The sequence below is a fragment of the Filicampus tigris genome, chromosome 12, assembly GCF_054856515.1.
Source record: "Filicampus tigris isolate MCC_2025a chromosome 12, RoL_Ftig_1.0, whole genome shotgun sequence".
Taxonomy (NCBI): Eukaryota; Metazoa; Chordata; class Actinopteri; order Syngnathiformes; family Syngnathidae; genus Filicampus; species Filicampus tigris.
In genome coordinates this window covers 23,472,197-23,499,364 of record NC_141228.1, presented here as the reverse complement: position 1 = coordinate 23,499,364, position 27,168 = coordinate 23,472,197, and the positions used below count along the sequence as shown (strand labels likewise).

General features: G+C 46.3%; 3 protein-coding genes and 1 long non-coding RNA gene across 4 annotated transcripts; 2 read left to right on the top strand and 2 right to left on the bottom strand.

The window, feature by feature from the left end:
* Nucleotides 1-16: 16 nt before the first annotated feature.
* scinla (scinderin like a) lies at nucleotides 17-9,413 on the bottom strand. Its single transcript, XM_086046301.1, has 17 exons — nucleotides 8,961-9,413; nucleotides 7,353-7,539; nucleotides 6,502-6,656; nucleotides 5,942-6,103; nucleotides 5,722-5,871; nucleotides 5,039-5,128; nucleotides 4,817-4,949; nucleotides 3,726-3,814; nucleotides 3,417-3,632; nucleotides 3,210-3,343; nucleotides 3,056-3,146; nucleotides 2,573-2,743; nucleotides 2,273-2,450; nucleotides 1,827-1,945; nucleotides 1,253-1,330; nucleotides 1,058-1,118; nucleotides 17-992 (listed from the first exon to the last, which is right to left on the bottom strand). The coding sequence occupies exons 2-17, from the start codon at nucleotides 7,531-7,533 to the stop codon at nucleotides 835-837; spliced, it is 2,166 nt and encodes a 721-aa protein (XP_085902427.1). The 5' UTR covers nucleotides 7,534-7,539; nucleotides 8,961-9,413; the 3' UTR covers nucleotides 17-834.
* Nucleotides 9,414-10,916: 1,503 nt separating this feature from the next.
* LOC147139261 (uncharacterized) lies at nucleotides 10,917-12,565 on the top strand. Its single transcript, XR_015088868.1, has 2 exons — nucleotides 10,917-11,476; nucleotides 11,550-12,565. It is a non-coding gene; the product is annotated as an uncharacterized LOC147139261 (long non-coding RNA).
* Nucleotides 12,566-13,325: 760 nt separating this feature from the next.
* LOC147139260 (uncharacterized) lies at nucleotides 13,326-15,411 on the bottom strand. Its single transcript, XM_086047773.1, has 2 exons — nucleotides 15,211-15,411; nucleotides 13,326-14,201 (listed from the first exon to the last, which is right to left on the bottom strand). The coding sequence occupies exons 1-2, from the start codon at nucleotides 15,365-15,367 to the stop codon at nucleotides 13,984-13,986; spliced, it is 375 nt and encodes a 124-aa protein (XP_085903899.1). The 5' UTR covers nucleotides 15,368-15,411; the 3' UTR covers nucleotides 13,326-13,983.
* A 1,735-nt stretch (nucleotides 15,412-17,146) lies between these two features.
* On the top strand, nucleotides 17,147-27,132 carry rab3b (RAB3B, member RAS oncogene family). The gene is made up of 5 exons (XM_086047203.1): nucleotides 17,147-17,406; nucleotides 18,673-18,897; nucleotides 20,433-20,551; nucleotides 21,900-22,024; nucleotides 23,080-27,132. Exons 2-5 carry the CDS (start codon nucleotides 18,673-18,675, stop codon nucleotides 23,265-23,267), a joined length of 657 nt encoding a protein of 218 aa, XP_085903329.1. The 5' UTR covers nucleotides 17,147-17,406; the 3' UTR covers nucleotides 23,268-27,132.
* Nucleotides 27,133-27,168: the final 36 nt, after the last annotated feature.

The following is a 27,168-nucleotide window of genomic DNA, read 5'->3' as shown; positions in this document are numbered from 1 at the left end:
CACGCTAACAGCAACACTTGTTTGGATGTTTATTCAAAAGTGTCAAATGTTTCCAATCTAAATTTGCTTGCAAGCAGACAGAAAGCAAAGAAAGGAAGACTGCACCCAAAAGAAAGTTATGTGACTGGAAGAACAGGAAGTCATCATTCTTCAAATTATCTGATGCCAAAATGTGACACAAGTATTGGGACACCAATCATTTGTAGGCCTACACATCTTTTGACTCAGCACCAATAAATGTGGATCTTTTTTGGGCCAATGTTTGGCCAACTGAAATTTTGAGAAGCGACTAATTAATCAAACATACTAATGATTCAAATAACTTCTTTTTTGGTCTCTTGATGTGTACAACATCAAAGGTATGAATAATGCAGCACTTTGTCCTTTAGTATGTTTCACTATACAGCAGAGAGAAAAATAATTTTGTACCATTATTTTGGTCCTATCTTGTACGTGTTGATATGTAAAAAAATAAAATAAAAATCTGCCAAATTTGGCCCATTTTAAAAGAGCTAATATGGATGTAGCGATGAAATCGGCCGGGCTGGGTTGGGCCCAAGGTGTGACTTTGACTTGTGGTTCCCGATTATCCGTCCTCATTAACGTTTGTGACACCCTCACTCCTTTTATTGCCAAAGAGCTGAGTTTTGATTGACCACCAAGATGACTCGGCCCACTGGCCTAGGAGGGACTAAGATGCAACGCAACAAACACTACACAACAAGCCAAGCAATCTCTGGCCTAAAGTGCGCCGCTAACGTGGTGCGCCGCTAACGTGGTGCGCCGCTAACGTGGTGCGCCGCTAACGTGGTGCGCCGCTAACGTGGTGCGCCGCTAGCGTGCACCGATGACAACCAGGGGGTCTTTGTCCCACAAAGTGGAATCCCAGGCCAGGAACCAGCCGGTGAAGGAGGGCGGCTCGTCGCCCTGTTTGATGGTGCTGATGGGGGTCCCGTGGCGGCCGGATGGGTCCGACTTCAAATACTCCTCGGCTGAAAGGTCAAGAAAAAATGTTAGCGAGCGCTGTTGTGGTTCTGCGTCCAAAACGGTCCCTTACCGATGCGCGCCGCTCCCTTTTTCTCCGTCTCGTTGGCGTCCTTCCCGATCCAGACAAAGAGCTGGACCGAACAAACAAATCAAAGCAAAGATCGATAGAAGACAAAAAGAAAGAGCAAAACATCCAAAACATTTGTTTGTTGAAAACAAAAGCCAATCAATGACCAAGGCTGAACAGGAAGTCGAGACAATGTACCTGGACGCTCGTGTCCAGAATCATGACATCGTCAGTCTCCAGGTCCAGCTGGTCCAATTCTCCAGGGACCTCCTCCACCTACACAAAACCACGCACAACAGCAGTATGTCACAAAAGTACACATTCAAAGACAAATACAAGTAGAGATCGCTTGCGAAGTTCCATCCATCACATCATTACTATGAACGCAAAATGATTTTCTGCCACAGCAGAAAAGACAAAAGTTCCATGATCACGTTGTAACAGGATGAATTTCACATTCTAACGTCAAAAGTTTCACGTTTTACCTTGTCGTGTTGTAATGTGAAACGCATCAGCTTTTAACATGAAACATAAAACGTTAAACGTTAAAACGGGAAAATTAGCACGTTAAAACATGATATGTTTGATGATGTTAAAACGTGAAACCTATCATGTCAAAAATCTTTCATGTTATGATGTGAAACTTTTCATGTTAAAGAATGAAACTCATGAGATTGGACTTTTTTCCTTTTCTGGAGTGGCAGCAATCAGATCAAGTCAAACAGGCACTTTGCCAAAAGTACACAGACAAGAACATGAGATTTGTCCTCACGTCGACGCGTCCGCTGGCGTTGGAGCACGCAAAGAGTCGGGGTTGCCACACTTTGGCGGTCTGCAGGCTCAGCGAGGTTTGGTAGTCCTTGCGGCCGCCCAGCGCCTTCCAGAAGCTCTCTGGTGACGCCCAACGACAACAACAACAACAACAGCAGTTACAGGGCTGTACGTGAGCGGGAAAAAAAGCCAGTTTCAGTGACGTGTGCGTGTGAGCCCAAGAAAATTGGCTTGCATGTACAAGGAGGTTTCCGGAATGAGACTGAGAGCATTTGGTTTCACTGTGTGTGTGTGTGTGTGTGTGTGTGTGTGTGTGTGGGTGTGTGGGGGTGTGTGTGGGGGGGTGTGTGTTTGTGTGTGTGTGTGTGTGTGAGAGAGGTCATCGTGAACGTCGTCCATGATGGCGCCTCTCACATAGGCGCCAAGGCCGGTTTGTGTTTTGCTGACCGGGCTCCTTGGTCTCGGCCACTTCGGCAGGGCTGCCGCCGCCCAAGATGGAGATCACGTGTTTGGTGGCCGCCAGCTCCTCCGGCGTGGTCCCGCGACCCTTCCACACAAAAGTGCCCTTGGGCCACTTCAGCACAAAGGCGTCGTTGGAGTTGAGAGAGGATGCGTCCGCCGCCACCTGAGATGCCAAAGACAGAGAGATAGGGGGCGGGGGGGGTGGTGTTGTCACCTTGAGGTCACTCCAAATTGCGGGCGGCGAGGACCGCCGGCTACAACGATAACTTGGGGGTCCCCACCCACCTCGACGGCGCGGGTGGCCTTGGTGGAGCTCTGTCGGATGTGGAAGAGGCGCGTGGCGTTTGGCTCGCTGCTGCCGCCCTTGCGGGACGTCCCGCCCAGGTGCACCACCAGGGGCTTGCCCCCGAACACGCTCAGCAGGTGAGGTGGCTCTTGACCCTGAGTCACACGCACCTGGACGGACGCCCACAACAACAACAACAACAACAACAACAACAACATTAGAGCAGCTGTTAACACCCACCTAGCTTAGCATAGCACCGTCCTTGCTAGCCTGTCTCAACAAAGTTGCCTATTAGCCTTGATTTGATCCAAAGTCCATTTAAAAGCAGTAATGCTACACAAACATGCTAAGCTAAGATAAGCTCAGTGACTGTCAGGCACTCAGTTGTAAACCAACAAATCCAATCAATTGGCGTTTGAAGCTTCACTTGATTAGCCAGCCCTGACATGAGGGAGTGCCTGTTTTTGCAATAAAAGTCTGACCTGCGAAGCCACGCCTCCCATGGAGTCATCCAGGGCGACGGCCAAGATGGCGGAGGCTCCCAGCTCATCTCTGCTGCACTTGTTTCCTTGCCTAAAGAGGGCAAAATTCAATCAAGTTCAAAGTTCGACCCTAAATGCTAACATGCTAACACACCATATGTAGATGATGTGCTTGTCTCCGCCCTCGCTATTATACGAGTAGAGCAGCAGGTAGCAGTCGCCGCCGAAGAACTGGCCATGGGTGGACGCGTCCACGGGAACGCGGCCGCCGCCTTCCACGCGCCACACCTGAACAGCAGGAAGTTGTCGTAAGCGGCATTGCGTCCATGAGCAAGAAGTTGCGCTGAGGAACAGGAAGCACCTGCACTTTCCCCGATCCGTCGTCCACCATTGCGTGCTGTGCGGCCATGAGCTTGTTGCCGTGGAGACCGGAGGCATCAAAGGGGATCTGTTTGACAACGGCGATGCTGCCCACCGTGTACGCCTGACCCGGACCCGTGCTCTCGTCCTTGTCCAGCCAGTTCTCAAAGAAGTCCTTGAACAGGGTGGTCTCGGCCCCTTGCGGCAGGATCTGGATCTGTCGCGCGTCGCCGCGGTCGCAAGTCACACGTCACGACCAGGAGAGGAGCTTATGGTTCTGTGATGAAAAGTTGAGCGGCTGGCTAGTTACCTGACATTTGACCGAGTAGTTCTTGTCTGTGATGAACTTGTTGGCGATGGTCAGCGCGGCTTTGCGCTCTTCCGTGTTAGAATCGCGACCTGCGCACAAGCCACAAACATGAGCTCATGTGCTTGCTTGTTAGCAGTCGACTAATAAAACCGACAGACGCGTGCTCTGAAATTCGAAGTACTGCTACCTTATGGTTACTCACTAACTAATGAATTCACTTTCTAAAAAACTCAATAACTCATGAACCAATGAAGATGCAAACTAACAAACTCACTACCCTGCTAACTAACAAACTCACTCTCAAAATAGCAAACTCACTAATAGTCACACACTAACTCAGGAGCTAATATAATTTGCAAACTAACTTGCTAACTATCCAACTTGCGAATTGAATCATTAACTATTTAATTGGAGAGTAAACTAACTCCCCAAATAACTTAGAAATGGGCAAACTCATTAACAAACTCACAAACTAACTTGGAAATGAATTAAATGAATGAATGAACTAAATCGCTCACCAACTTGTGAACTAATTCATTTGCAAATGAACAAACTCAGGAATGAATGAAGTACCTTGTAAACTAACAAAGTAACTGGAAAACTAGCAAACTCATGAATAAAGTCACACGCTACATAGCAACTCAGGAACAACACAATTTGCAAACTAACTTGCTTGCGAACTAGCAAACTCGCCATCAAACTAACTCATGAACTAACAAAGTCATTAAATAATTCACTTGCTCATGAAGTCATTGATTTGTGAACTAACAAATGAAGTTGCAAACGACACCACAAACTATTACTTTAAGTCCTTTCAGTATAATAAAACAACGACATACAAAATAAAAAAGTTGCCAGAGATGGGCATCTTGATTACGTACTCCAATGTGTGTTGTGTCAGGTTTAGAGTGGGGGGGAAAAGACAGAAATGTGTGTGTGTGTTTTACAAGAAGCAAATGGCACCCGGAATGGCACCGCATTGTTATTTGGATTCTTTTTCGGGATTCAAATGACTCATTGGACGACCACCTAGCTTTTTCCGCCTAGTGTGCCATTAGCATTAGCATCTGGGCGTTAGGCTAGCCGGCTACCTTTCCAGAAGAAAATCTTGTTGTCTTGGCCGTTGTCCAGGATGTAGCACTCGCTGCTGGAGAGCATGCTCTGCTTGAACGGGTTCTTCGGGGCCACCTCCTTCTGCGACATCTTGCCGGAAGCGTCCGACACCTGCGCGGGGAAATGTTAGCGACGGTCTGCTGCCGTAGCATTTTTTAGTACGTTTGCCGTGCTGCTTGGTGTTTGTGTCGCGCCGTCACCATGTGCAGAGATGCCGGACTTCGGCACTTTGGCGTCGTCGTGCACAGATCGGAACTTCCTGGAGGCAGGTTGGGCTTTGCTCCCAAAACCTGAGAGAAACAACAAACGATGCAGTAGAATCCGACAGAATGCAAGAGAACACAATAGGATAGGGTGGAATAGTGTCAAGGAGAGTAGAATAGTGGAGCAGAATAAAATAAAACACAACGGAATGGAAAATAACATATTCGGGCCGAGTAGTAAAGCGTAGAATGATACATAGCAAGAATAGTAAGAATTCTATAGAATGGACTAGAAGAGAAGAGAATAGACTGAAGTACAATGAACCAGCGTATAGTCGAGTAGAAGAGCGTTAAATAGAGTAGAATAGACCAAAGCAGAGTAGACCAAGATAGAATAGCTGGAATTCAATGGAAAGAAATAGAACAGAGTGGAGTGTCCAAAAGCAGACTAGAATGGGATAGGACAAATTACAGGAGAATAGATGACAACATTAACTAATAAAAGAAAGAAGAAGAGAGTAGAACAAAATACAAGAGAATGCAGTCCAAGGCAATCGAGTCGAGTAGACGAAAGTCACTTGAGTTGCGAAAAGGATTGGATGTGTTATTCCCACAGAAGGCCTCGGAGGAGCGACGCGTGGAGGGAGGGGTCACCTCCATGAAGTAAGTAAACGTGTCACCTTGATGACCTCCTCGGGCTCTTCGCCCTCATCGATGAGGTGCAGCTCGGCGCGTCCTCGCCGCTCGTTGTCTCGGATGTCCACGGCCAGCTCGGTGGCCTTCAGCCGCTCGTAGCGGTTGCAATCGCTGCCCGCCCAGCTGTAGATGTTCTGTCGATCAAACGCGGCCCGCCCATTAGCGGCGGAGAAGCCAGCGGAAAGCGCCACGACGTCCTCTCACCTTGCCCAAGTCGATGATGAAGCAGTCGCCCTTGTTGAAGCTGGCCCAGCCCAGTTCCACCTCGGTGGCGCGCACCCGCCGGTGACCTTTCGCGTGCAGCAGACGCTTGACATTCGCCTCGTTGGGCACCACGTTGCGGAAGCCGGAAGCCACGCCCCCTTTCTGAAAAGTGACCTCATACGTCAAGCCGATGCGTGACATGAAACGATGTGATGGCACGTGACATGAAGTGACAACGTGACGTGACAACACATGATATGACGTGACAACATGTGCCATGACATGACATGGCGTGACATCACATGGTATGACATGACATGACACGACGCAACATGTCATGGCATCATGTGACATGACATAATAACGCAACATGACATGACATAACATCGCACACTTGACATGAATTGACACGACATGGCATGATAACACACAACTTGACATGACACGGCGTCAACACGTGACTGACATGACAGTGACAAGACATAGCTGACGTCACATGAGGTGACATAATATCACGTGACACGCGGCATGCCATGTGCAGGCGTGAGCGAGCGAACCACCTGGTACTTGAGTCCGTGTTTGAAGTATCCAAGGAAGGTGACCGACTCCTCGCCCTGGTGCTCGGTGAACTGTATGGGGGCGCCGCCCAGGTGGGTGTCCAGTTGCGTCATCAAAATGGTCGCCGCGATTTTCTCGTCCTGCGACGTCATGGAGCCTACACAGACCGGCAGACGCACGGGCGGACAAACACGTATGTTGGAAAATGGCCCAACATGTTGACGATTTTACAAAGTCAAAGCGCACCATTGTCAACGTCTACTTTTGATATTCAGAGGACGGCAGATGTAGAGGGACTGGAAAGTCAAAGAAGTTGGACAATTTGAAGGCAAACCGGGTCTGTTTGAGAGCAGTGATTCTCAAACCAGAAATTCCAGAGCTGGGAATTCCGTCCCAGGGACTGAACGGAATGTAAGGACGGAAGCGCTTTAAAAGGACAAGGACGGACGGCGTCGGAGGACCATCATTTTGATGAATAAGGACGGAAGGGACAAGAACTGAAGGGTACCCAGGTCGCGGGCGGAGGACGGATCGGCAAAAAAGGGTCAAGTGCCCAACCAACGAGCAATCGCGGCTGACCTGTTTTCTGAAGCTGAGCCGTGATTGTCGATTCATGGGTTACTCGTTGCACAGGTCAGAATTTACACGGGAATCAACTTGGGAATTTTGAGATACTGTACAAGCCATGGTGTGGCCAAATGTTTTGCCCTGTGTTGTGAACACTCATTTGAGTAACAACCACTAGATGGTGGCAGCGAACTGGCATTTCAGAAAAATTCTCGCATCAAGCTGCGATTGCCAATCCCACTTCAAGTTTTCTGTAAAATCGACAGCGTGTGTGCGTGCTTGGTACCGATCCAGGTGTGCACGTTGTAAGACGGCCTGGGGCTGGTGTAGAGGACGATGTAGGAGTCTCCCATGTAGAAACTTCCGTGCATTTCTTTTGGGACTTCCCCCAACTCCATCTTCTCCACGCGCCAAATCTGAAGACCGGTACGCTTGCCCGCAGACTCAAACACTTTAAGGGTCGACATCCTCACCTGAACAAAACAAAAACCGCACCGTCACAAAGCAGCACACACACAACCATAGCAAACCCTGCTGTACTCTACTCGACTCTCCGCTTAACTAGTCTACCCTGCACTAGTCGACTCTACTTTACCCTACACCTCGGTACGCTAATCGACTCCACTCGACTTTACTCCGATTCACTCGACGCCAATCTTCTCTACTTTGCTCAACTCCACTCTACTGCACTCAGCTCTACTCCACACTAGTTTACTCAATGCTACTCTACTCCACTCCAGTCTCCTTTCCCCTCTTCTCTTCTACTCCTCTTATCTCTTCTACTCGACTTGACTCGACTCGACTCGACTCGACTCTAGTCTCCTCTAGTCTACTCTACTCTACGCCACTCCCCTTTGTGTGTATATGTGAATGTTTTTTTTTTTTTTATATGTTATATGTGTTGCCACTGTGGGCCGAAAACCCCATATGTCCAAATATGGTCAATTTCCCTTTTTTTTTTTTTCTTTTGCAAATGGATACTATTTGGCTTTTGCCATGTCGTCTATTATTTGCATGCATTGTTAACCAATTTAAAGTGGTGAAAATGTCTTGAGAACAAATCACCTGATGCTCTTGAATGCTCAAAATGTCTGAGAGGTGTTGCAAAACTCCGCCTACTTCCTCCACCCGTGGAATAATTGTTGCGTATATTGAAAATCTGAATGTTTTTTGGACAGTAACGAGTGAAAATCGTATGGTTAGCGACATTTCAGTTGGCTTGTTTTGTTCAAATTGCAGGCTGTCATTCTTTGTTAGAAGGGAAGCTCGTCAGCCATGAAAGTAAGTCTGCATGCAGATGAATAAGGCTCGGTCTTGTATTTATCGCATCGCTCATGGCTCTAAGACCTTTGAAGAAGACGTTATACCGGCGTTTGCTTTAGTGAAGGACAAGGGCTGTGTGTGCGGTCTCGGGGTGAGCGCAACTTGTGTCGATGACGGCTGGCAAGTGGCGAGGGTCGAATACACCACCAATCTTGTAGCGTATTCAATTAGCGATCAAACATGATGTTTGGCCAGCGTTGCGTTGATGTGAGCGCGCAACGACGGATGTCTCGACCGACAGCGGCGATATGTATGTTGTGTGTGTCGTGCGTTGGTGATGAATTTGTCGTATGGCACAACAGGGCGTAGCTGGCGCCCCACCCACCTGACTCGTTGCTCAACTAAGCAATCGTTATTCATGTTTGTCGTCATTCCTTGTGTATGCGATTATCATCATGACACATTTCCTCGCATTTATTTCTTCTTTTTGCCCTCAAAGGCACAAAGATCAACAATGGGGAAAAACAACCTCCGTATCAAAGGTGGTTAAAAACGTCCGAGGCATAATGATAATCATCATGATGACGATGGGATTATCGACCGTACAAATGTGTTAGCGTGCAGACGTTACCTGCTGCCGTTGATGAGTGAAGATGAGGTGAAAAGTTTTTTCTTGCTGTTGACTTCTTCCCGTCTGCTTTACTTCCTTGAAGAGCGGCACTTTATACGCCACTTTGGGGGCGGGCGACGGCAGAGGGTGTCATGTGCGGGCGTGGCCTCTGCTCCGCCTTCAGCGTGGGCGCTGCGCCAAGGTGGAGGACAAAAGAAAGAAAAGAGAGCGCAAAACAAAAGCTAAGAAAAGCATGCCCCGCCACGCCATTGGCTGCCGGCGCTCGCTCGCTGGCCCTCGGGCAAAATCAACAGTGTGCTCCGCGCTGACGGCGGCCAGGAAACCAAACACCGGCACCGGCACCGCCACCTCCTCCCCTTCTTGACAAGCTCGACCTGCTTTCACCCTTTGCATTGTTAGCGTCAGTCGTTCGGAGTTTAGAACCTTATAGACTAGTCCATTTTACACCAGTCCAGTCAAACCACTCTACCCTGAAAAAAGAAAAACATTGCATGAATGAGACAAAATTGCAGCAATCACATATCATATTTGAGCTTTGAATCGTGTCAATAATTCATTTGCAACCTGAAAGGATCAACTTCATGTAGCAAACCAATTTGAATTTTGCCTTCATGACTGAATGCCAGTGTTCAGTTTGTTCATTTGAACCTGAACTGTTTTGCTTCACGGAAGCCGTTTTTTTTGTTTTCACCATTTGAGTTATTCTTGACTTTTGTTTTGATGAGCCCGTTTGTCATATTTTCAGCGTTTTTCATGTGGTCTTGCGCGTTGGGGTTCTGTTTCCAGCCGTTCTCATCAGCCCCGTCCCGTGTGGCCGCCAATCAGCTTCGTGCGGCCACTCCCGTCTTGTTCGGCTGTAGCTGGCAGACTCGTCCCGCTGGCTTGCATTTCCTTGCCTCTTTTGGCCAGTTGATTGTCATTGTTGCCCTCGGTTGTCATGTGACCCTCGTCACGTCTTATTTGCTGTCGTAATTTGATTCCCCTGTGGGTCTCTGATACTTTGAACTTTGCTCTGCATTTTGCCCACCATCGCCACAAAAATCTTCAACCGTGACATTTTGAATGTTGGAACAAACTACTTCTTTTTTAAGTTGTTTCAAAAATTTAAAGTTGACATAATTTGATCTATTTTCCATACGGCAGTAACTAACGTTTTTTTTTTTTAATTGTGAGAGGAAAGTGGAGTACTCCCTGCAATCATGGCTCGCTTATCCCAGTATCCCAGTCGACTCACACTGCTCTAATTTGGTGAAATTTAAATCGATTGTAATGTAGTCGAGTTCAGTTTAGTATTGTCTAATCTAGCCTTGTCTAACCACTCGTACCCCCTCAAATGAAATCTATTGTCGTCTAGTGTAGGCTAAGGCAGTATACATTACTCTGGCGGAGTCTATTCTTTTCCATTTGAATGAAATCAAGTTTATTCTAATCTTCTCAGTGTAGTTTTATACAATCTAGTCTAGTCGAGCATAGTTTAACCACTGTACTCTAGTATAGTACACTCTATTTTAGTCTGGTCTACGGGAGTCTAGTCTAGTCTAATCCAATGAGTACAGTCCAGGGCAGGCGTTCCCCCAGGTGCTCCTCCGGTGACGCTAGCTTCTCATAAAAAAAAAAAAAAAAAATCACACAGAAATAATACCACACACCCTGTTAAGTTGTTTTGCTGGTTACACAACTCTGCGCGTGTGTGTTTGTGTGCTGTTGCGCAGAATAGAATGCATAGTCGTGTCGCTTCATGTTAGCATTACCAGCGCTTCGTCAGCACATTTTGCCACATTGTCAAGTGTAAATTGAGCTCAACACACATAATCCCTCCCATCTACACACACACACACACACACACACACACACGCACACCCACACTCAGACAGCCCCCCACCCCCCTCCACACACACACACACAAAGAATGGCACACATGAGTGAACACACGGTCTTGTCCCAACTTGAGTTTGGACCAGATCAAACCCGCTTGTGTGAAGGGCGTGCCACCCCGGCTCATTCCGAGGAGCCTTTGAGCTTCACTGGATCAGCGCCATTCACACAAAAGGAAAGGAAACAACGATAATGGCCTAAAAGCTAATCTGCGCTAACCAAACTCACGCAGTCGTTAGCTAAACTTTCATTTCATGAGCGTGCCTCCGTGGAAACGAGGTACAATAACGGGCAAATGAACAGGTTTGATTTGATTTGATTTGGAGTGAATTTCATACAGTACAGCAAATGAAAAGTTGAAGCCTTCAAGCGTAGTGATTGGCTTCAAATGACACATTGAAGCCTTGACGCGATGTGATTGGCTGCCGGAGTCTAGTCGAGTCTAGCTCAGTCCAACCGTGCTAATCTGTCAGTCCTATCTATTCTTTTCTTGTTTTATGTAATCTAGTTCTGGCTAGTCTAGTCTGGTGTCGTCTAGCGGAGTGAAGTACAAGAGACAGAGAGGAAGTGAGGGAAACAGGCTCGGACATCGCGAGACTGTGTTGGGCCACCTGTGAAGTTCACTGACGCTGACTTGATCGGCAAGTACAAATTTCGTAAATAAGCCCAATGACATCGACATGTTCTTTATTTTTAACTATCTATATCTAAAAGGAAAATGAGGAAGAAGAGCAGAAGGAGAACGAGGAGGAAAATGAAGTCGATCAATACATGAGATCTATTGGACATTCCATAAATGCGAAAGTACATAAAACTTTATATTTGTGTGCTCTTTATAACATATTTCTGTCGTATAAGTTTCACTTTCTTTCTCTCATTGTAATTCACTCTCTGGCTGTTGTAATTGTTCTGTTTCATACATTTACAAAAATATTTAAAAGAATTGCATAAAATAAAAAAAAAAAGAAAGAAGAAGAGGAGAGGGGGGAGGAAGAGGAGGAGGAAGATTGAAGCGCACTTGCGCTTCACCTGGAATGTATGTCACGTGAGCAAACCCCGAAAACATTTGAGCGGACTTCCTGCGTGGGCTGCGACCGCTGCGGTGAGGATGCCTTGATGGTTTGAAGGCAAACATGCTCAAAGGAAAAAAAAGTCTCTACAGCTGGCGTCTTTGGACAAAAGTCAAATACCTGAATGTCATTTATTGATGATACAAATATGTTTTGATGCCCGTAAAGAGGACGGAACGTCTAATGTCATCTTTGGCAGCGATTTTGTGTCAAACAAAAGTCATTGGAGACCTTTCGAGTTGCTTTGGGTCCCCTGTCACAAGGTGCCGCCCTTTCCCTGGGAAGAAGAAGAAGTTTGAACCCGTCTTACCCAAAAGTCATGATGATTGTCCTTTGCGGGAGGCTCCGCCCATCGCAGGATGGCAGGATCGTGACACCAAATCCTCTTGGCATCCACGTTTTATGCATACTGTAGAAAAGTTCGACAGCACATGACGGGACGGGTCGGGACGGGAAGTGCAGGCATTGCACCAGCGCACCCCCTCGGCTCTGTCATACCGTACAGACCGTGAAGAAACTTGGCTTGAATATGCAGAATGAAATGACAAAAATGTGAAAACGTATCCGGCCGGAACATTGTGTCAACGTAGCCTTAGCCAGCCATCATGTGACTTTTTGAGAAATGAGTTGCATTAAAGCGCCTTCTGTTGAGTGTCTTCATTTGTTTGTGTGTTTTCTGTTTTCTTTTCTGTTTTCCCTGTGGCTGCCTGGATCCGAATAGACGATATGAAATAGCGCATTAGAGCAATCGACCCAAATAGATGATTCAGATGACTGACCGCAACCTCAAGACACTTAGAACACGCTCGCAGCGCACACGCTAAAAATAACTTTGACTTTTTACCAATCACAAGAAACACAAGACAAAAGTCAGCATCACACAATAGCAGCAATAGGCTAGCAAGCAGACAACAGTATCAGTCAGGCTAGCAAGACATGACACAAACATTATACATTATGTTTTGCGCTAACAAAAGGCTAACAGAATTACAACGCTTTGCAAAAGGAAGCTATTTTGATACACAACAATCGATCGAAAATAAATAATACGTTAATCAGATATTTATTGTAAGATTGTAGTGTAACAAGATCGGGGGGGGGGAATATTTTGACAAGGAACTGTAAAGGTTTTCAAGCAGTTGAATGTGCAGTGTTAGCCACATGCTAGAGAACAAACACGGCCAGCGTTAGCCACAGCGACGAGCATTTTGTTTGGCCTGGCTAAACCAATGCTAGCCATAGCAGCGAACAGGCTAACAAACAAGCAGTTTTTTTTTTTTTTTTTTTTTTTTTATGGTCGTAGGCTAACAACCAAGCCGCATTAGTCAACATGCTAATAAACGTCAACAATGTCAACAAAAACAACACGTAGAAAAGCAAAAATTGTTAGCTTTTTTTATTTCAATAAAATTGTGTTTAAATAAGGATAGTAATCTGCAAAGAAGTTAAATGTTGTTTAGCATAGTGCAGTCTTAACTTGTCCAGTTGAGTCAAACATCTGGAGCCTAATCAAGCCTAGTCTAAGCACACTAATCGAGTCTAGTGTAGACTTTCCTATTCTCGTATTATGTAGCCTTGACTAGTATAATCTACTCTAGTCACGTTTAGTTTAACCACACTAACTGATCTACTATAGTCTTGTCTCTTGTACTTTAATTCAGTCTAGACAAGTTTAATGTAGTCTATTCTAGCCCCGCCTTGTAATGTTGTCTACTCTAGTCTACATAGTACAGTCTAGACCAGTTACTTAAGTCAAATCTAGTGTACTCTCGTCTATTTTACTCAAGCCACTGCAATCTAGTCTAGTACAGACTATTCAAGCAGTGTTCGATGAAATTTAGTCCAGACTAGTTTAATCTAGTCTAACCACACTTAACTAGTTTAGTATACTTTCATCTATCCTAGTACAATGTGATCTAGTCTGGACTATGTAGTCGAGTCCAGTGTTTTGTTTTGCATTAATAATAAGAATAATAATAAGAAGAAGCCTTGATCTTGATCTTGATCATGGCTCTCAGTCTGGATACGGTTCCGGTTCCGGTTCCGGTTCCAGGTGTCTGGTCCTGGCGCGCGGGTGTTCACCTGAGTCCGGCGGCCAGCTTCTCCATGGCGGCCTTGCGCTCCTCGGCTTTCTGCTGCGAGCGGCGCAGGACGTTGCGCAGTTCCTGGAGGTGGTCCAACGTTCCTTCCAGCTCGCCCTTCACCGTCTTCATTTGACTCTCCAGCATCTGAGTATGGTGCAGGGAATTCCGTCGGTGGCGCCGGCTCGAGCGCACCTTCTCCTCCAGGTCCTCCACTGCGCGCGCGCACGCACACACACACACACACACACACACGCACACACGGCATAAAAAAAACTTTCTTCATTTCCACAGCAACACAGGATGACATTTGTGTGTTACCTCCACCAGAGATTAACGGTTTGCTTGTTTGTTTTTTACAACAACAGCGCCGCATTCATACATTACCTCCGCCAAGGAAGTCACTGTAACTTTACACAACAAAGTCATCCACTCATGTGACCTCCAGCAAGGAAGCCGCTGTGAGCTGACCCAACAATACTTTCATCAAGTCACCCCGACCGGGGAAATCACAATCTTATTGTTTGTTTATACAACGACAGGTCACCTCTAGCATGGACCTCATTTGTTGCCACAGCCTTCCATCCAAGTTAGCTCCAGCAAGGAAAAGACTGTCTGTTACTTTCCACAACAACACTTTATCCATCCGTGCATGAAGGAGCACATTGTTGATTTGTTGACACGGCAACATTGGCAACACTTTCCTCTGCCAGGGAAATCACTCTTTGTTTGTTTGTTTGTTTAGACAACAACACTGCCTTCAGGCATGACCTCCACCAAGGAACACCCTGTTTGTTACTTGACACAGCAGCCAACCCTGTATTCATGTTTTACCTCCACCAAGGAAATCACTCTTTGTTTTTCTGTACTTGTTGTATTTGAAAAACACAAACATTGCATTTGTACATGACCCCCACCAAGGGACTCCCCATTTTGTTTGTTTTTCACCCCAACACTGCAACCGTGCATGACCTCTACCAAGGAAGACATTTTTGCTACTTAACACAACAACACTGTCAACACAGCGGTCCTGTCTTAACCCCTACAAGGGTGACACTCTTTCATGACCTAAATACTAGCAACGCGCCTTTCATGTGTTACCTCCGCCAAGGAACAACCACTTGTTCCCTTGATCCATTTTGCAGATCCGGATGTCACTCCGTCTGCATGTTCCGGCAGGTTCGGCCAAAAAGCGCACGAGAGAGAGAGAGAGAGCGGACGCACCCATGTTTTCCTGGACCTTGTCGGGCTCGCTGCGCTTGTCCATCAGGTCTTTGGTCTGGTTCATGAGCTTCTCCATCTTGAGCAGCTGCGCCGCCTTGGTGTCGCTGTCCCGCCGCATCTTCAGCAGTTCTCGTTCTTTCGGGCTCAGCTCGTCCATCGCCGCCGACCGGGTCTCCGCCAAGGCCTTGAGTGCGTGCTCTATTGCCCTTTGTCCTTTTATAGCCTAGGCTCCGCCCCCTCATGTGTCTCACTGTCCCCAGGGACCGAGAAGACAGGCGGCTCTCAGTTCTGCTCCGTCACGAGATCCGCGGCTTCCTCGCAAGACCCAACGGAACGAAAATGGCCCGACGACATCGTCGCGGTCTACGCCGGGAGCATTCCTGTCTAGATGGAAAGAACTTGGACCAAACTAACTTTTGGTCCGTCTAACCGGAAGCTTCCTAAATGTTGCTCAAGGTCCCTGGATCTTCTTTCATCTTCCTTAAATATTCCTGGTTGTTACTGAAAATTTATGAAGGTTCCGGAATATTCCTCTTTGTTCCTGAAGGTCCTCAAATGTTCTCGAATGCCACTGACTGTTCCCAAAGGGTTCCTGAAGGTTCCCAAATGGTCCTAGTGGTACCTGATGTTCTTAGACGCTTCCAAACATCCCTGATTGTGCTATACGCTTCCTTAATGCTCCCGAGTTAAAGGTTTCTGAAAGCCTCTGAATGTGCCTGAAAGTTTCTGATTATTCCTGAAAGTTGTTAAGTCAAATGTTCCATAAAGTCTGTGAACGTTCCACAATGTTATTGATTGAACCTTAGTGTTTTTGCCTGATCCCAAAAGTTGTTAGGTGTTCATGACTGTTCCTCATTGTTTCTGAAAAGTTTATGAAAATTCCAAATTGTTCCTAAAGGTTCAAGAAGGTTCCCGAACGGTACTCATGGCTCCTAAATGTTACTCATTGGACTTTGATGTTCCCAAATATTCGCTTTGTGCCATGCCTTCCTCTATGTTATTTGGAAATACCCCTGATTATTTCTGAAAGTTCATGAATGTTTCTGAAGGTTGTGAAGAATAAAACAGGCGACACTTTGGATCATTTCACATGTTGGCTGAACTGTACTGAGTACAGCAGTATAGTCAACAAAAAAAACACGCACACACACACACACACTCACACACACACACACTTGATGGTCATGTGGAAGTTTGTCACACCGCATGGTTAAATGGTAAATAATAAATGCATGGATTTTACAACGCAAGGCTTTCTTTGGGCCATCTGCCGAGGAAACACACACAAACACACACACACACACACACCCACAAAAGCATGTGTTCACTTGACACAGTGTTGTTTTTATGCTGCGTTATCCCAACTCAAGTAAATAGGTCAAAAATTAAACGCTGGAACATGAGAGGAATCCATATGACGTGTGTTATTATGAATAGAAATCATCATCATCATCATCATCATCATCATTATTATTATGACATTATGAAGAAATAGGTCAGATAGTGATTAACAATAACAACAACAAAAATATATAGTTTCAGTTTAATTATTATTTTATTTCTTCTTCTTATTATTATTTGCGTTCTTCTGTTGTTTTTTTCTTCTCTGAAACCTGTTCAATGTGCAGTTCATCTGTGATCCACACGGAAGCGCTGTTGCTCGCCGTCGCTCACTGGGAGCTCGTGTTTGGCCACTTGATTAGGTACACCAGCATGACGGCACCAATATGGAACAATATCAGCAAGTATTGTCATTGTTAATTTTATTTTCAATTCAATTTGGATTGGCTGCAATGTCAGACTGCACGTGTCACCTGCAGCGCGCTCCCGCTGCAGCTCGCCTGACACGCGCGCACGAATGAGTCATACACGCGAGCGCGCACCTGCTCACGTGGGCGCGCATAGTGTCCGTCTGGACGGGGCTTGTGCGCGTGTGCGCGCGCGTTCTTCCACTCTGCATCCGCGCACGCGCCGTGACAGCGTTTGGGCGCGCGTCACCGCTGCGCGCGTTCGCCAGAGAGCCTTTCTGGTCTTCTGCTTCCTTCAGGCGCGTTTCGCGCTCTTTCGACGTCGCTGCTGCCACGCGCACTTTTGCTGCTCTTGTTTGCCTTCAAGGACCCGAACGGGCGGACAGACAGAGACAGACGGACAGACGCCTCCCCGGACACGCACGAGCCCCAGACCCGCCCAGCAGAGGTAAGAAAAGGTGCACGCGCAGATGCGGGATGATAAGCATGAGCGTCATCTTCATCATCATCATCATCATCATCGTCATCATCATCGAAGTCGTCATTTGACAATATTACATGCGTTGCATGTTTCTGTCATCATGCATGTGATGATGATGATGATGATGATGTCATCCGCGTTATAGAGGCATTTGGAGGCGCCTCAGCAGGTGTTCGGTTGCCATGGAGACGCCATGGCTGTCATCGGCCGGCCACACGAACACGCACACACACACGCGTGCGCATAAAGCTATACGCGCACACGCACGCACAATCAAATCAAATGAAAAAGCACACGCACACAAATTCACACACGAAAACATACAGGCACACAGACACGCGCGCGCAAACACGCACACACGCCCACACACAAACACATGTTCACAAACCAACACTCACACGCCCACATGAAAACACTCATACAGATACACACGCGCACGCAAACACACACTCAAATTCATACGGAAAGACAAACTCACGCAATCAAACATTAACAATTAACACACAAACGGGCACATAAACCTACACAAACACGCATTCACACACAAACACGTTCACACACTCATACAGAAAGTTGCACACACGTACACGTTCACAAGCCTGCTCACACACGATCACATGCACGCACGTGCACACTAACACAGTAACACGTACGCACACGCACTTGTAAACGCAAACATACAAATAACAAACACTCATACACACATTCACACCAGAATACACTCAGACACAATCAAACGTAAGCACTCTCACAAATTAGTCACAGGCACATTCTTTCGAGAACCCTGCCGGATTCACTCGATGAGAGTCAACTATAGCTTGATTCACGGGATTGGGACGGTACAGGATGAAAAGTTCACAGAATCAGACGGAAGTTAGAAAAAGAAACTCGGACAGATGCGCACCCATTTTGAATGTAGCTGACCTCCGAAATGGGAGCGGTATAATCATTCTGAACGGGAGCAGGAAGTGGGAGTGGGAGTCGTTTTCACCGGGACAGGATTTTCTGTTTTAACTATGGTCTGGGATTTTTCACACATCAACATAGCAATAGCCACCGACATTTTTGTCACCGTCTGAAATGTTTACCAGTTGAGCTAGCTGAGCGAGCTAGCAGCTGAGTGAGCTGGTTGCCATTTTCATTTGGATTCAATAGAAGACGAAAGCCAAAGTAGCGTGTTTGTAAAAGTGTGAAAAGCGAGTTGACGAGAGCGAGCGTGGCCTTTGCGTTCAGATGGCGAAAGCGGACCAGCGCTACGGCCAGCGGGACGGCTCGGACCAGAACTTTGACTACATGTTCAAGCTGCTGATCATCGGCAACAGCAGCGTGGGCAAAACCTCCTTCTTGTTCCGATACGCCGACGACTCCTTCAGCAACTCCTTCGTCAGCACGGTGGGCATCGACTTCAAGGTCAAGACCGTCTACCGCAACGACAAGCGCATCAAGCTGCAGATTTGGGTACGTGCATGCGCACACATACACGTGGGCAATATGTTGATGTGACTTGTTGTATGCATCACGCTAATGATTATCCAGCGTCAGAGCAGCTTGGTTTTACGTTGGTAATGTTTGGAACGTTGCCAATGTCGGCAACAGAATTGTTACCGTTCGCAACGTTGCATCGGTAGCCGGTAACATTCTCTGTAAGATTTGCCGTGGTTTTAAATGTCGTAATATCCATGTTGGTAATGTTGTCGTAGTAATGTACAAACTTTGGTACTGTGGCTAACATTGGTAGCATTGATAAAGTTGTGATGTTGGTAACTTTGGTAACGTCGGTAACATTTAAAAGGTTGCGGTAACGTTGGTTACGCTAATGCTCTTGCTAACGTCCGTCATGTTTGGAAATGTTTTAGTGTTGGTAATGTAATGGCGATTTTGTTAACACTCGTTGGTAACGTTGGTAACGTGCCCGACGTAAGCTTGGCAATGTTGCTAACGACATCATAGCAGCAGCTGTCTGAGACACGCTCACGCATGCTTGCTATTCCTTTAAGAAGCCTCTCAGGAGGGAGAATGGCAAGCGAGGGGCTTTTGTCATCGGAATATTCAGTGGAAGCTGCATTGAAGGGCCTAATTGCGGGAAGGGCTCATCCATTGTAGCCCAATGTCCATTACATCCAATTCCTCGTTATTGTCATGGCCTGAAAACACACAATGGGGTACAAAAGGATTGTACTTGTACTTTTTTTCATAGCCTAAAAATGGACAGTACAGTTCAAAAGTATCGTAAACAAAAGTATGTGAAAGGTTTTTAAGTTTATCCAAAGTGACCTTGTCGTGTTTGGTGGGAGGATAATAACGTGCGTCTGGTCGAGTTCATGAGCCGCCGTTTTAGTGCTTCCTTTTCACCTTGGTTACGATTGCAAAGATAAGGGCTTCACCAAAAACAACAAGTGTGTACGGTAGCAAAAAATAACATGTCGGCGAGACGTAAACAGCAGCCCCGGCCGGACTTGGCGGCTGAATGCGACACGCTCCTTGAAGCCGCCTGCTTACTCCGATGCTAAGCTAACGTGCACGCTTTCCGTGATCTCAATATGGCCGCCCCATTGACACGTGTCGTAGCCCACTCTAGTCCGCTGTAATGCCGAGAAGCATGTGACCGGTCTCTGCGCGTTGATGGCGCCACAGCGTCGTTCACTGGCCCCGTGGCCGATTACGGCCAATTCTGGAACAGCTGCCATCGAAAGGACCTTTGGACATCTGGGGTCCATTGCTTGAATGAAGGTTACGCTGTGCTATTTATTGATATATTTGCATGATATCGTTCATTGGTTTGTACATTTTTTTTTTCTTTTTTGTTTGCAAACGTCTGTCAGAAAGAAGACGACACCTCCCATGGTCTTTAGCATGTAGCCGCAGCTAACTGATTGGCTGCCAAGCAGAGAATCATGGGTAACGTAGGGCCGAGGGAGACAACAACTACTTGAGCGTCAACTATGATGAACATGTGTGACTGCGTGAGCACACGTGACGTGTTTTTTTTGTAGGACACGGCGGGCCAGGAGCGCTACCGCACCATCACCACGGCGTACTACCGAGGGGCCATGGGCTTCATCCTCATGTATGACATCACCAACGAGGAGTCCTTCAACGCCGTGCAGGACTGGTGCGCACGCATGCACATGCACAAACACATGCATGTGTGTTGCCGTTTCTTATCTGTTATGTTATTATTTATATACTTCAAGGCTTGAAATAAGTGGTTTCACATTGCGGTTTGCGACCGAAAATGTGCATTTTGCTCCTCGTTAAAACACATTGAATAGCAAAACTGAGAATCACAGGTTTAGATGTCTTTCCGAACCACAGAGACTGTCCCAAAAAGCTGCGCTGGGCGCGATAACGTTGCCGCAATTTGCGTACATCACGTACGTGCGGGACGTAGGCGGTCGAGGCAAGCTAGCTTGGTGCTACGCCGCACCAGCTAGCTAGCGACGGGCTTCAGTTGGCCACAAGTGTGGCTAAACAGGTTTCAGACTCGTTCCTGAGTCAGTAATCGTCGCAATCAATCTAGGGCGGCGAGTAAGCTACACTTCTGACAAGCAAGGGATAATGAGGCGTAATTAACAGAGACGAGGAGCCCTGCTAATTACTAAGCTAACCTATGACTGACATGTAACCGTGAAAGACCAGAATTAAGTGCTTGTGTAATCAAGTGCACTTTTCACGGAAGTCTGGCTGGAAGCACGTTCAAGCGGAGCTTATCCAACTTGGAACGGGAAAATAGCAGGCCATTTAATGTTAGTGTCTGGAGAGAAAATGATACACAATAATGCTAACACATAGCTAAACAGGACCAGAAATAAACTATATTATGTTACAGGGAACAGTGGCTTATAAACTTAAAAGCATTCATACAGTGTATTGACTAATGTCACTAATGTCATTTGTTTGTTTTCAGAATAAAGTTGCGAGTTTTGATTTAGACTTTTGAGATCTGCACAATAAATGTTTTCAAAATTGCATTAAAGTTTTGTTTTAATCGATTTGTCTTTGCTAAAGGACCGTACAACTGGTGCAGAAATGCTCAATTTGAACTGAAATTTGTATTTGTGTTTGAAATTGCCCCACTGAAAACGTTTCTCGGCAAGAAAACAGTAAATGCATTTTGTTTTTATTCAGAAAGTGACTTTCGGAGATAAAACATGTTGATGATGTAAGTAAGGAAACCAGTTGTTCACCTCTTGTACTGCCTCCTTTTTATTCAATAAAGCCCTTGCTTCAGGTGCCTGGGATTAACCTGCAAAAATCACTCCTCAAAATTGGACAGTTGCTCGTCAAATAATGTCATTGATTCGCAAAACTCCTCAAAGAAAAAAAAAGTTCTTTCGGGCCTTGTATATATGATTATTATTGTTAATATTCATATTATCGTCTCTTCTCTTCACTGACGCTCGCTCTGGCGGCCGCCCTCGCTACTCACTCTGACCAACTGCCATTTTTTTGTGTGTCAGGGCCACGCAGATCAAGACGTACTCGTGGGACAACGCCCAGGTCATCATGGTGGGCAACAAGTGCGACATGGACGAGGAGCGAGCGGTCGCGCCTGAGAAAGGAAAGCACCTGGCAGACCAACTTGGTGAGAAAGTTAAAAAAAAAAAAAAAAAAGAAGCTCTTTGTTGTTGTTGTTCATCTCCCAAAATCAGTCAAATAACGTCAAATGTCAGAGCAAGATCTGCGTTGTTTACGTTCACTCTAACAGTAACAGCCCATTCAACTTGCGGGTGGCTCGCATGTAGACTTTCTTGAAAAAGTTGTGATAAAGGTGTCGAAGAGGGCTGGGCCCGGGGGATGTGTTGACTGTGATGCGGACTCTGTATCACTCCGCTGTGGTGAAGAAAGAGATGAGGCCAAAGGCGAAGCTCTCGATTTACATACGATGTATGAGCTGTGGGTTGTGACTGTAAGAAGATTCCAGACACAAGCGTGGCCAAAATGAGTTCCCTGTCTGGGAGCGACTCCGAGTCGAGCCGCCGCTCCTCCACCTCCAGAGGAGCCGGATGAAGTGGCTCGGGCACCCGATTAGACTGGACTTCCTTGCTCAAGCTACTGCCCTCGCAATCCAGCAGAAGAAAATGGATAGATGGATGAGAGTAATTCAGTTCATTATACGTAAATAAGAAAACCCATAAATTGACTCGAATTTTATTATTGAAGTGCACAATTTTTCCGATTGAATATACACATCCATCCATCCATTATCTATACCGCTTATCCTCACAAGGGTTGCATATACTGTACGCGTTTTAACCTTTTTGTCCAAGAATAAGGAAATTGTGAGTACAAGTGTGGTCTGCTGTCTTTTTCACGTCACGACAGCTCAATTTGCTCTTTGACTTTGCAACATCCCGAGGGGGAAGCTGTTTGCTGTTTGCTATTGAAATGTCCTGTTTGCCAAGTGGGAAGAAGAAAATCCTGCATGCTAATATGTCAGCAGAATAAAACCCTGCCCGCCCCATTTTTCGGGCCTGGGAAGCAAGCAGTGCACATGACTTCTTGGGATGTGGTGAAGGGGAGGCCTCTTAACTGTCGCTCAGTAGCGCCCCCTTGAGGAAATTGCTTGTTTTCCCACCGTAGACCGCTCGCGTCACGTCACGTGGTTTACGCGCCGTTGCCGTCTTTGTTGTGCGTCAGGGTTCGAGTACTACGAGGCCAGCGCCAAGGAGAACGTCAACGTGCGGCAGGTGTTTGAGCGCCTGGTGGACATCATCTGCGTCAAGATGTCGGAGCGCGTGGACGTGGAGGCGCCGGCGGCACCCGGGACCAAGACCGCCAGACTGAGCGACAAACCGGCCGGCCAGCTCCCTCAGAAGTGCTGCTGATAGGCCGGCAGCCCCGCCGCCGCGCACCACCCCCCCCCCCGCTTCCCCCTCCGCCCATCCCCTGCCACGTCCGGTCCCGTCCTTGTTCGCCTGTGAGCTGTCAATCATGCCACGCCGCGCCAGCCTTTTCCTAAAGCACAAATTAGACAAAAACATCACAAAAAGTGATTAGAGCCAACCCCTGTTTATCGCGGGAGATACGTTCCCGTATGGTGTCGAGATAAGTTCCCGTCCACCCAAAAAATGCAAAATCGAGAGACCGTTTAAAAAATTTTTTTTCCTCCGTTACTTTACCTCACCTTGCCCTTTACATCTTTCCCGTTAGGTGAAATTAGAATGTCTTGTAAATTTGACACAGCCCAAAGAAGAGTATTGTGGACAACCTTGCCCGATTGGAATGATTAAAAGAAGGGTCAAGTCGATAAAATGAGGCTTCAAAACGATGATAAATCAAGCCATTCTCTTCACTCTCACTGAAACATGCCCCGCTCGACTGTCAACTGTCACTCAAATACGAGCTGGAAAAAAGGATGCTCCTTCGTCCAGCATCTTTATGTCCACACAGTATATCGGCAATACATCCCACCTGCTCATCGCGGGGCTTTTCCAACAATGAGGCGCTCGAAAGTGGTCGTGCCACTGCAAAGTCCCTGTCCGCACGCTAGCTGTCAGTCAGACTTAAAAAAGAAAAAAAAAAAAAAGAACATACCTCCCTCCTTGCTCTTCCACCTCTCTCTGTGTGGCATGTATGCACCCATGGACAACGAGGCGCTCTAAAGCATATACGCCAGCAGACTGTCTGATTTACTGGGTGTAAGCATACTGTAGCTAGCTAGTTACCTGCACATTGCAATTGTGCCAGATAACTGCCGATGCGTACGAAGGCGCTCAAATTCTTACATAGTCGGGGGGGTTGGGGGATGACTCATATTGGGCGCCATTTTAGCCACGCCCCCCCCCACAAAACAGAAAACCGAAATGGTGAAAAACTGTTTCATGTTGTATCTTCACATTTAAGCACTATGTAGTCCTGGGTCTTTGCACGTTTTCAGCAATAATCCTCAAACGTCGCATATATTTCGAATCAAATCTCTGAACGCGCGCAACTCCAAAATGGGACGTGCCTGTCTGGCGGAAAACCCGGAAAAAAAACAATTGCTCGGAAATGTGAACCATGAGCTGAACCATCAGCTGAACCACGATACGGTGTAGCGGGACAGGAAGTGACACGTGTTTGCTTGCTGTCACTCTGTGGGCCTCCGCCAAGGCACAACACGTTGGCATCCTGTGGGAACAGCCACAGACCTATTTGTCCGTCTGATGGGCTACTTTTCTCGGCACAATCTAGAACGCGCTCACTTCTTTACATTCTAGAACAATCTTGAGCCAAAACCCCGTCACTTCTTCGTCAATCTTTACGTACGACCCCTTCTCTTATTTACATTGGAGATCAACAGCCCATTCACTCCTTCACTTATTCTAGACCAATCTTGCCTCTTCACTAATTCTACAAGAATTTTGTTCCGCCCACATGTTCACTCTTCTTGAGCAATCATTAGGAATGACATGTTCATCATTCTAGAACAATCTCTACCCACAACCCCCTTCACTTCTTTACATTCTAGAACAACCTTCGCTGGTTCGCCTCACATTCTAGAGCAACCTTTGCCAGCGACATGATTGCTTATTGACATTCTGATCCAGTCTTTACCTACAACTCTTATTTACTTTCCAGAACCTAACGACACATTCACTCATTCAATTTGTTTTTGTTTTTTTTTACCTTCAGCTCGTTTACTCGTTGAAAACCAGTCGTTATGAATGACGTTCATCATTCTAGAACCATTTCCACCAACGACACATTCACTTCTACACATTCTAGAACAATTAACGGCCCGTTCACTGACAAATTCACTCAATCCAGAGCAATCTTTAAGAAGAATGACATGTTCATCACTGGCGGCACGGTGGTCGACTGGTTAGCACATCCGCCTCACAGTTCAGAGGTCGTGTGTTCGATCCCGGCGCCGGCCTCCCTGTGTGGGGTTCGCATGTGCCTGCGTGGGTTTTCTCCGGGTACTCCGGTTTCCTCCCACATTCCAAAAACATGCATTGAACACTCTAAATTGCCCCTAGGTGTGAATGTGAGTGCGGATGTTTGTCTCTGTGTGCCCTGCGATTGGCTGGCAACCAATTCAGGGTGTCCCCCGCCTACTGCCCGAAGACAGCTGGGATAGGCTCCAGCACGCCCCGCGACCCTTGCGAGGAGAAGCGGTATCGATAACGGATGGATGGATGGATGTTCATCACTCTACAAGCAAACTTGACCCACAGCCTCTTCTCTTCTTTACATTCTAGAACAATGAGGTAGCCCTTCACTTGTTCACTCCTTCTCGAATAATCGTACCCGCGACAGGTTGCCTGCTTCAGCGGATTTTTCAGACTTCAGGCACTCTCAGGCCCAGTTGCACATGCCGTCATTACGTCACAACAAGACGAGATGGCGCCATGACTTGACGATTCAACTCCTTGATGACTAGTTGACACAACGCCTTGAAGACTTGGCAATTGGTGGCTCAATGTTTTTGTGACTCGTTAACTGGAATACTTGATAACTTCATTAGATGACTCACTCGATGCCCTGATGACTCAACGTCTTCATGACTCGATAAATTGACGACTTGATGACTTAAGGCTTCAACTCAGGATTATTATAATAATCTAAGAATCTGACCATTTTGTTCCGATTAATCGATGAATTGCATTAAAAAAAACAAGTCTTGATTTCTCACCCTTTATTCAAAAGCAGGAAATTATTAAAAATTGCAGAAAACATACCAACATAAATTGCTTTTCATTGAGTTGCTGGTTTGGTCCGTAATATCTGTTAGAAAATTTGCGAAAACGATTTTGATGATTTTTTTCCCAAAGTAAAAGCAGATGTTTGCAAATGTGTTATTTTGTGAACACCCAAAGATTAGCATTCTACTTTCATGGACGACGATAGAAATCAGAGAATATTTACTTTAGAGAGGTTGGAATTCTGACCATTTGGACAAATTTCAGTTCAACAATCTATTCATCAATTATTGAAGCAGTTGTCGATTGACTTGATAACGGATTAATTGTCGATGAATTGTTGCACCTCTCCTTGATGATCTAGATGACTCGAGGACTGGAATATTGACGCTTTGGTGACTTGAGAACTCAAGAGACATTAACGACTGTTGACGTTTGACGCGTGAGCGCAGCCTGCTGGTGGCGTGTCGCTTGTGCAGCGGCCTGCGTGACGTCACAGTATCCGACTGCCCTTCCTCTCCAGAAGGCGTCGTCGTTTCCCATTTTGCGTGTGGGTGTTGCATATTATTATGATGATCATGATATTTAGTGTTGTGAGTGCTTTTGTGTTTGTCTACGGTATCATGGACCAAAGTGTGACATTTCCATAAAGTAAAGATGCGCGTGCTTGCGTGAACAAGAAGGAAAGAGAGGAAATGAAGTAATGATTTTTGTGAAATATTCTGGAGGTAGAAGACAACAACAACATCCCGCCAAATGTTTGTAAAGTGATTACAGCTGATGTTTTGTGTGTACCTCTCCACCACGTGCATTGATGATGACATCATTGACCTCGTTGATTATTTGCTAGTGACTTTGTAAATGATAGATTTAGAAGTTAGGAAGTGTGAAATTATTTTTGATGTTGACAGATTCTATAGAGACTTTATGTGAACTTGTTGTCTTACACTTCACTCCTGTTTGGAGGAGAAGCACAAAGTGATTGTACAAACTATTGTCAATGTTTGTATTATTATAGATGCAATTTAGTATACTAATAAAAGAACAGCAACGTTTAGTCATACAATTTGTCCGACTTTACACATTGTCATCATGTAAAGTT

Coding starts and splice junctions, on each gene's coding strand:
- scinla (XM_086046301.1), bottom strand. CDS start 7,533: ATGTCGACCCTTAAAGTGTTTGAGTCTGCGGGCAAGCGTACCGGTCTT. Junction 5,872..5,941: donor TCATCATCGACTTGGGCAAG/GTGAGAGGACGT, acceptor TTTGATCGACAG/AACATCTACAGCTGGGCGGG. Junction 5,129..5,721: donor AGCCCGAGGAGGTCATCAAG/GTGACACGTTTA, acceptor TGTTTCTCTCAG/GTTTTGGGAGCAAAGCCCAA.
- LOC147139260 (XM_086047773.1), bottom strand. CDS start 15,367: ATGGACGAGCTGAGCCCGAAAGAACGAGAACTGCTGAAGATGCGGCGG. Junction 14,202..15,210: donor CAAGGTCCAGGAAAACATGG/GTGCGTCCGCTC, acceptor GCGCGCGCGCAG/TGGAGGACCTGGAGGAGAAG.
- rab3b (XM_086047203.1), top strand. CDS start 18,673: ATGGCGAAAGCGGACCAGCGCTACGGCCAGCGGGACGGCTCGGACCAG. Junction 20,552..21,899: donor TTCAACGCCGTGCAGGACTG/GTGCGCACGCAT, acceptor TTTGTGTGTCAG/GGCCACGCAGATCAAGACGT. Junction 22,025..23,079: donor GCACCTGGCAGACCAACTTG/GTGAGAAAGTTA, acceptor GTTGTGCGTCAG/GGTTCGAGTACTACGAGGCC.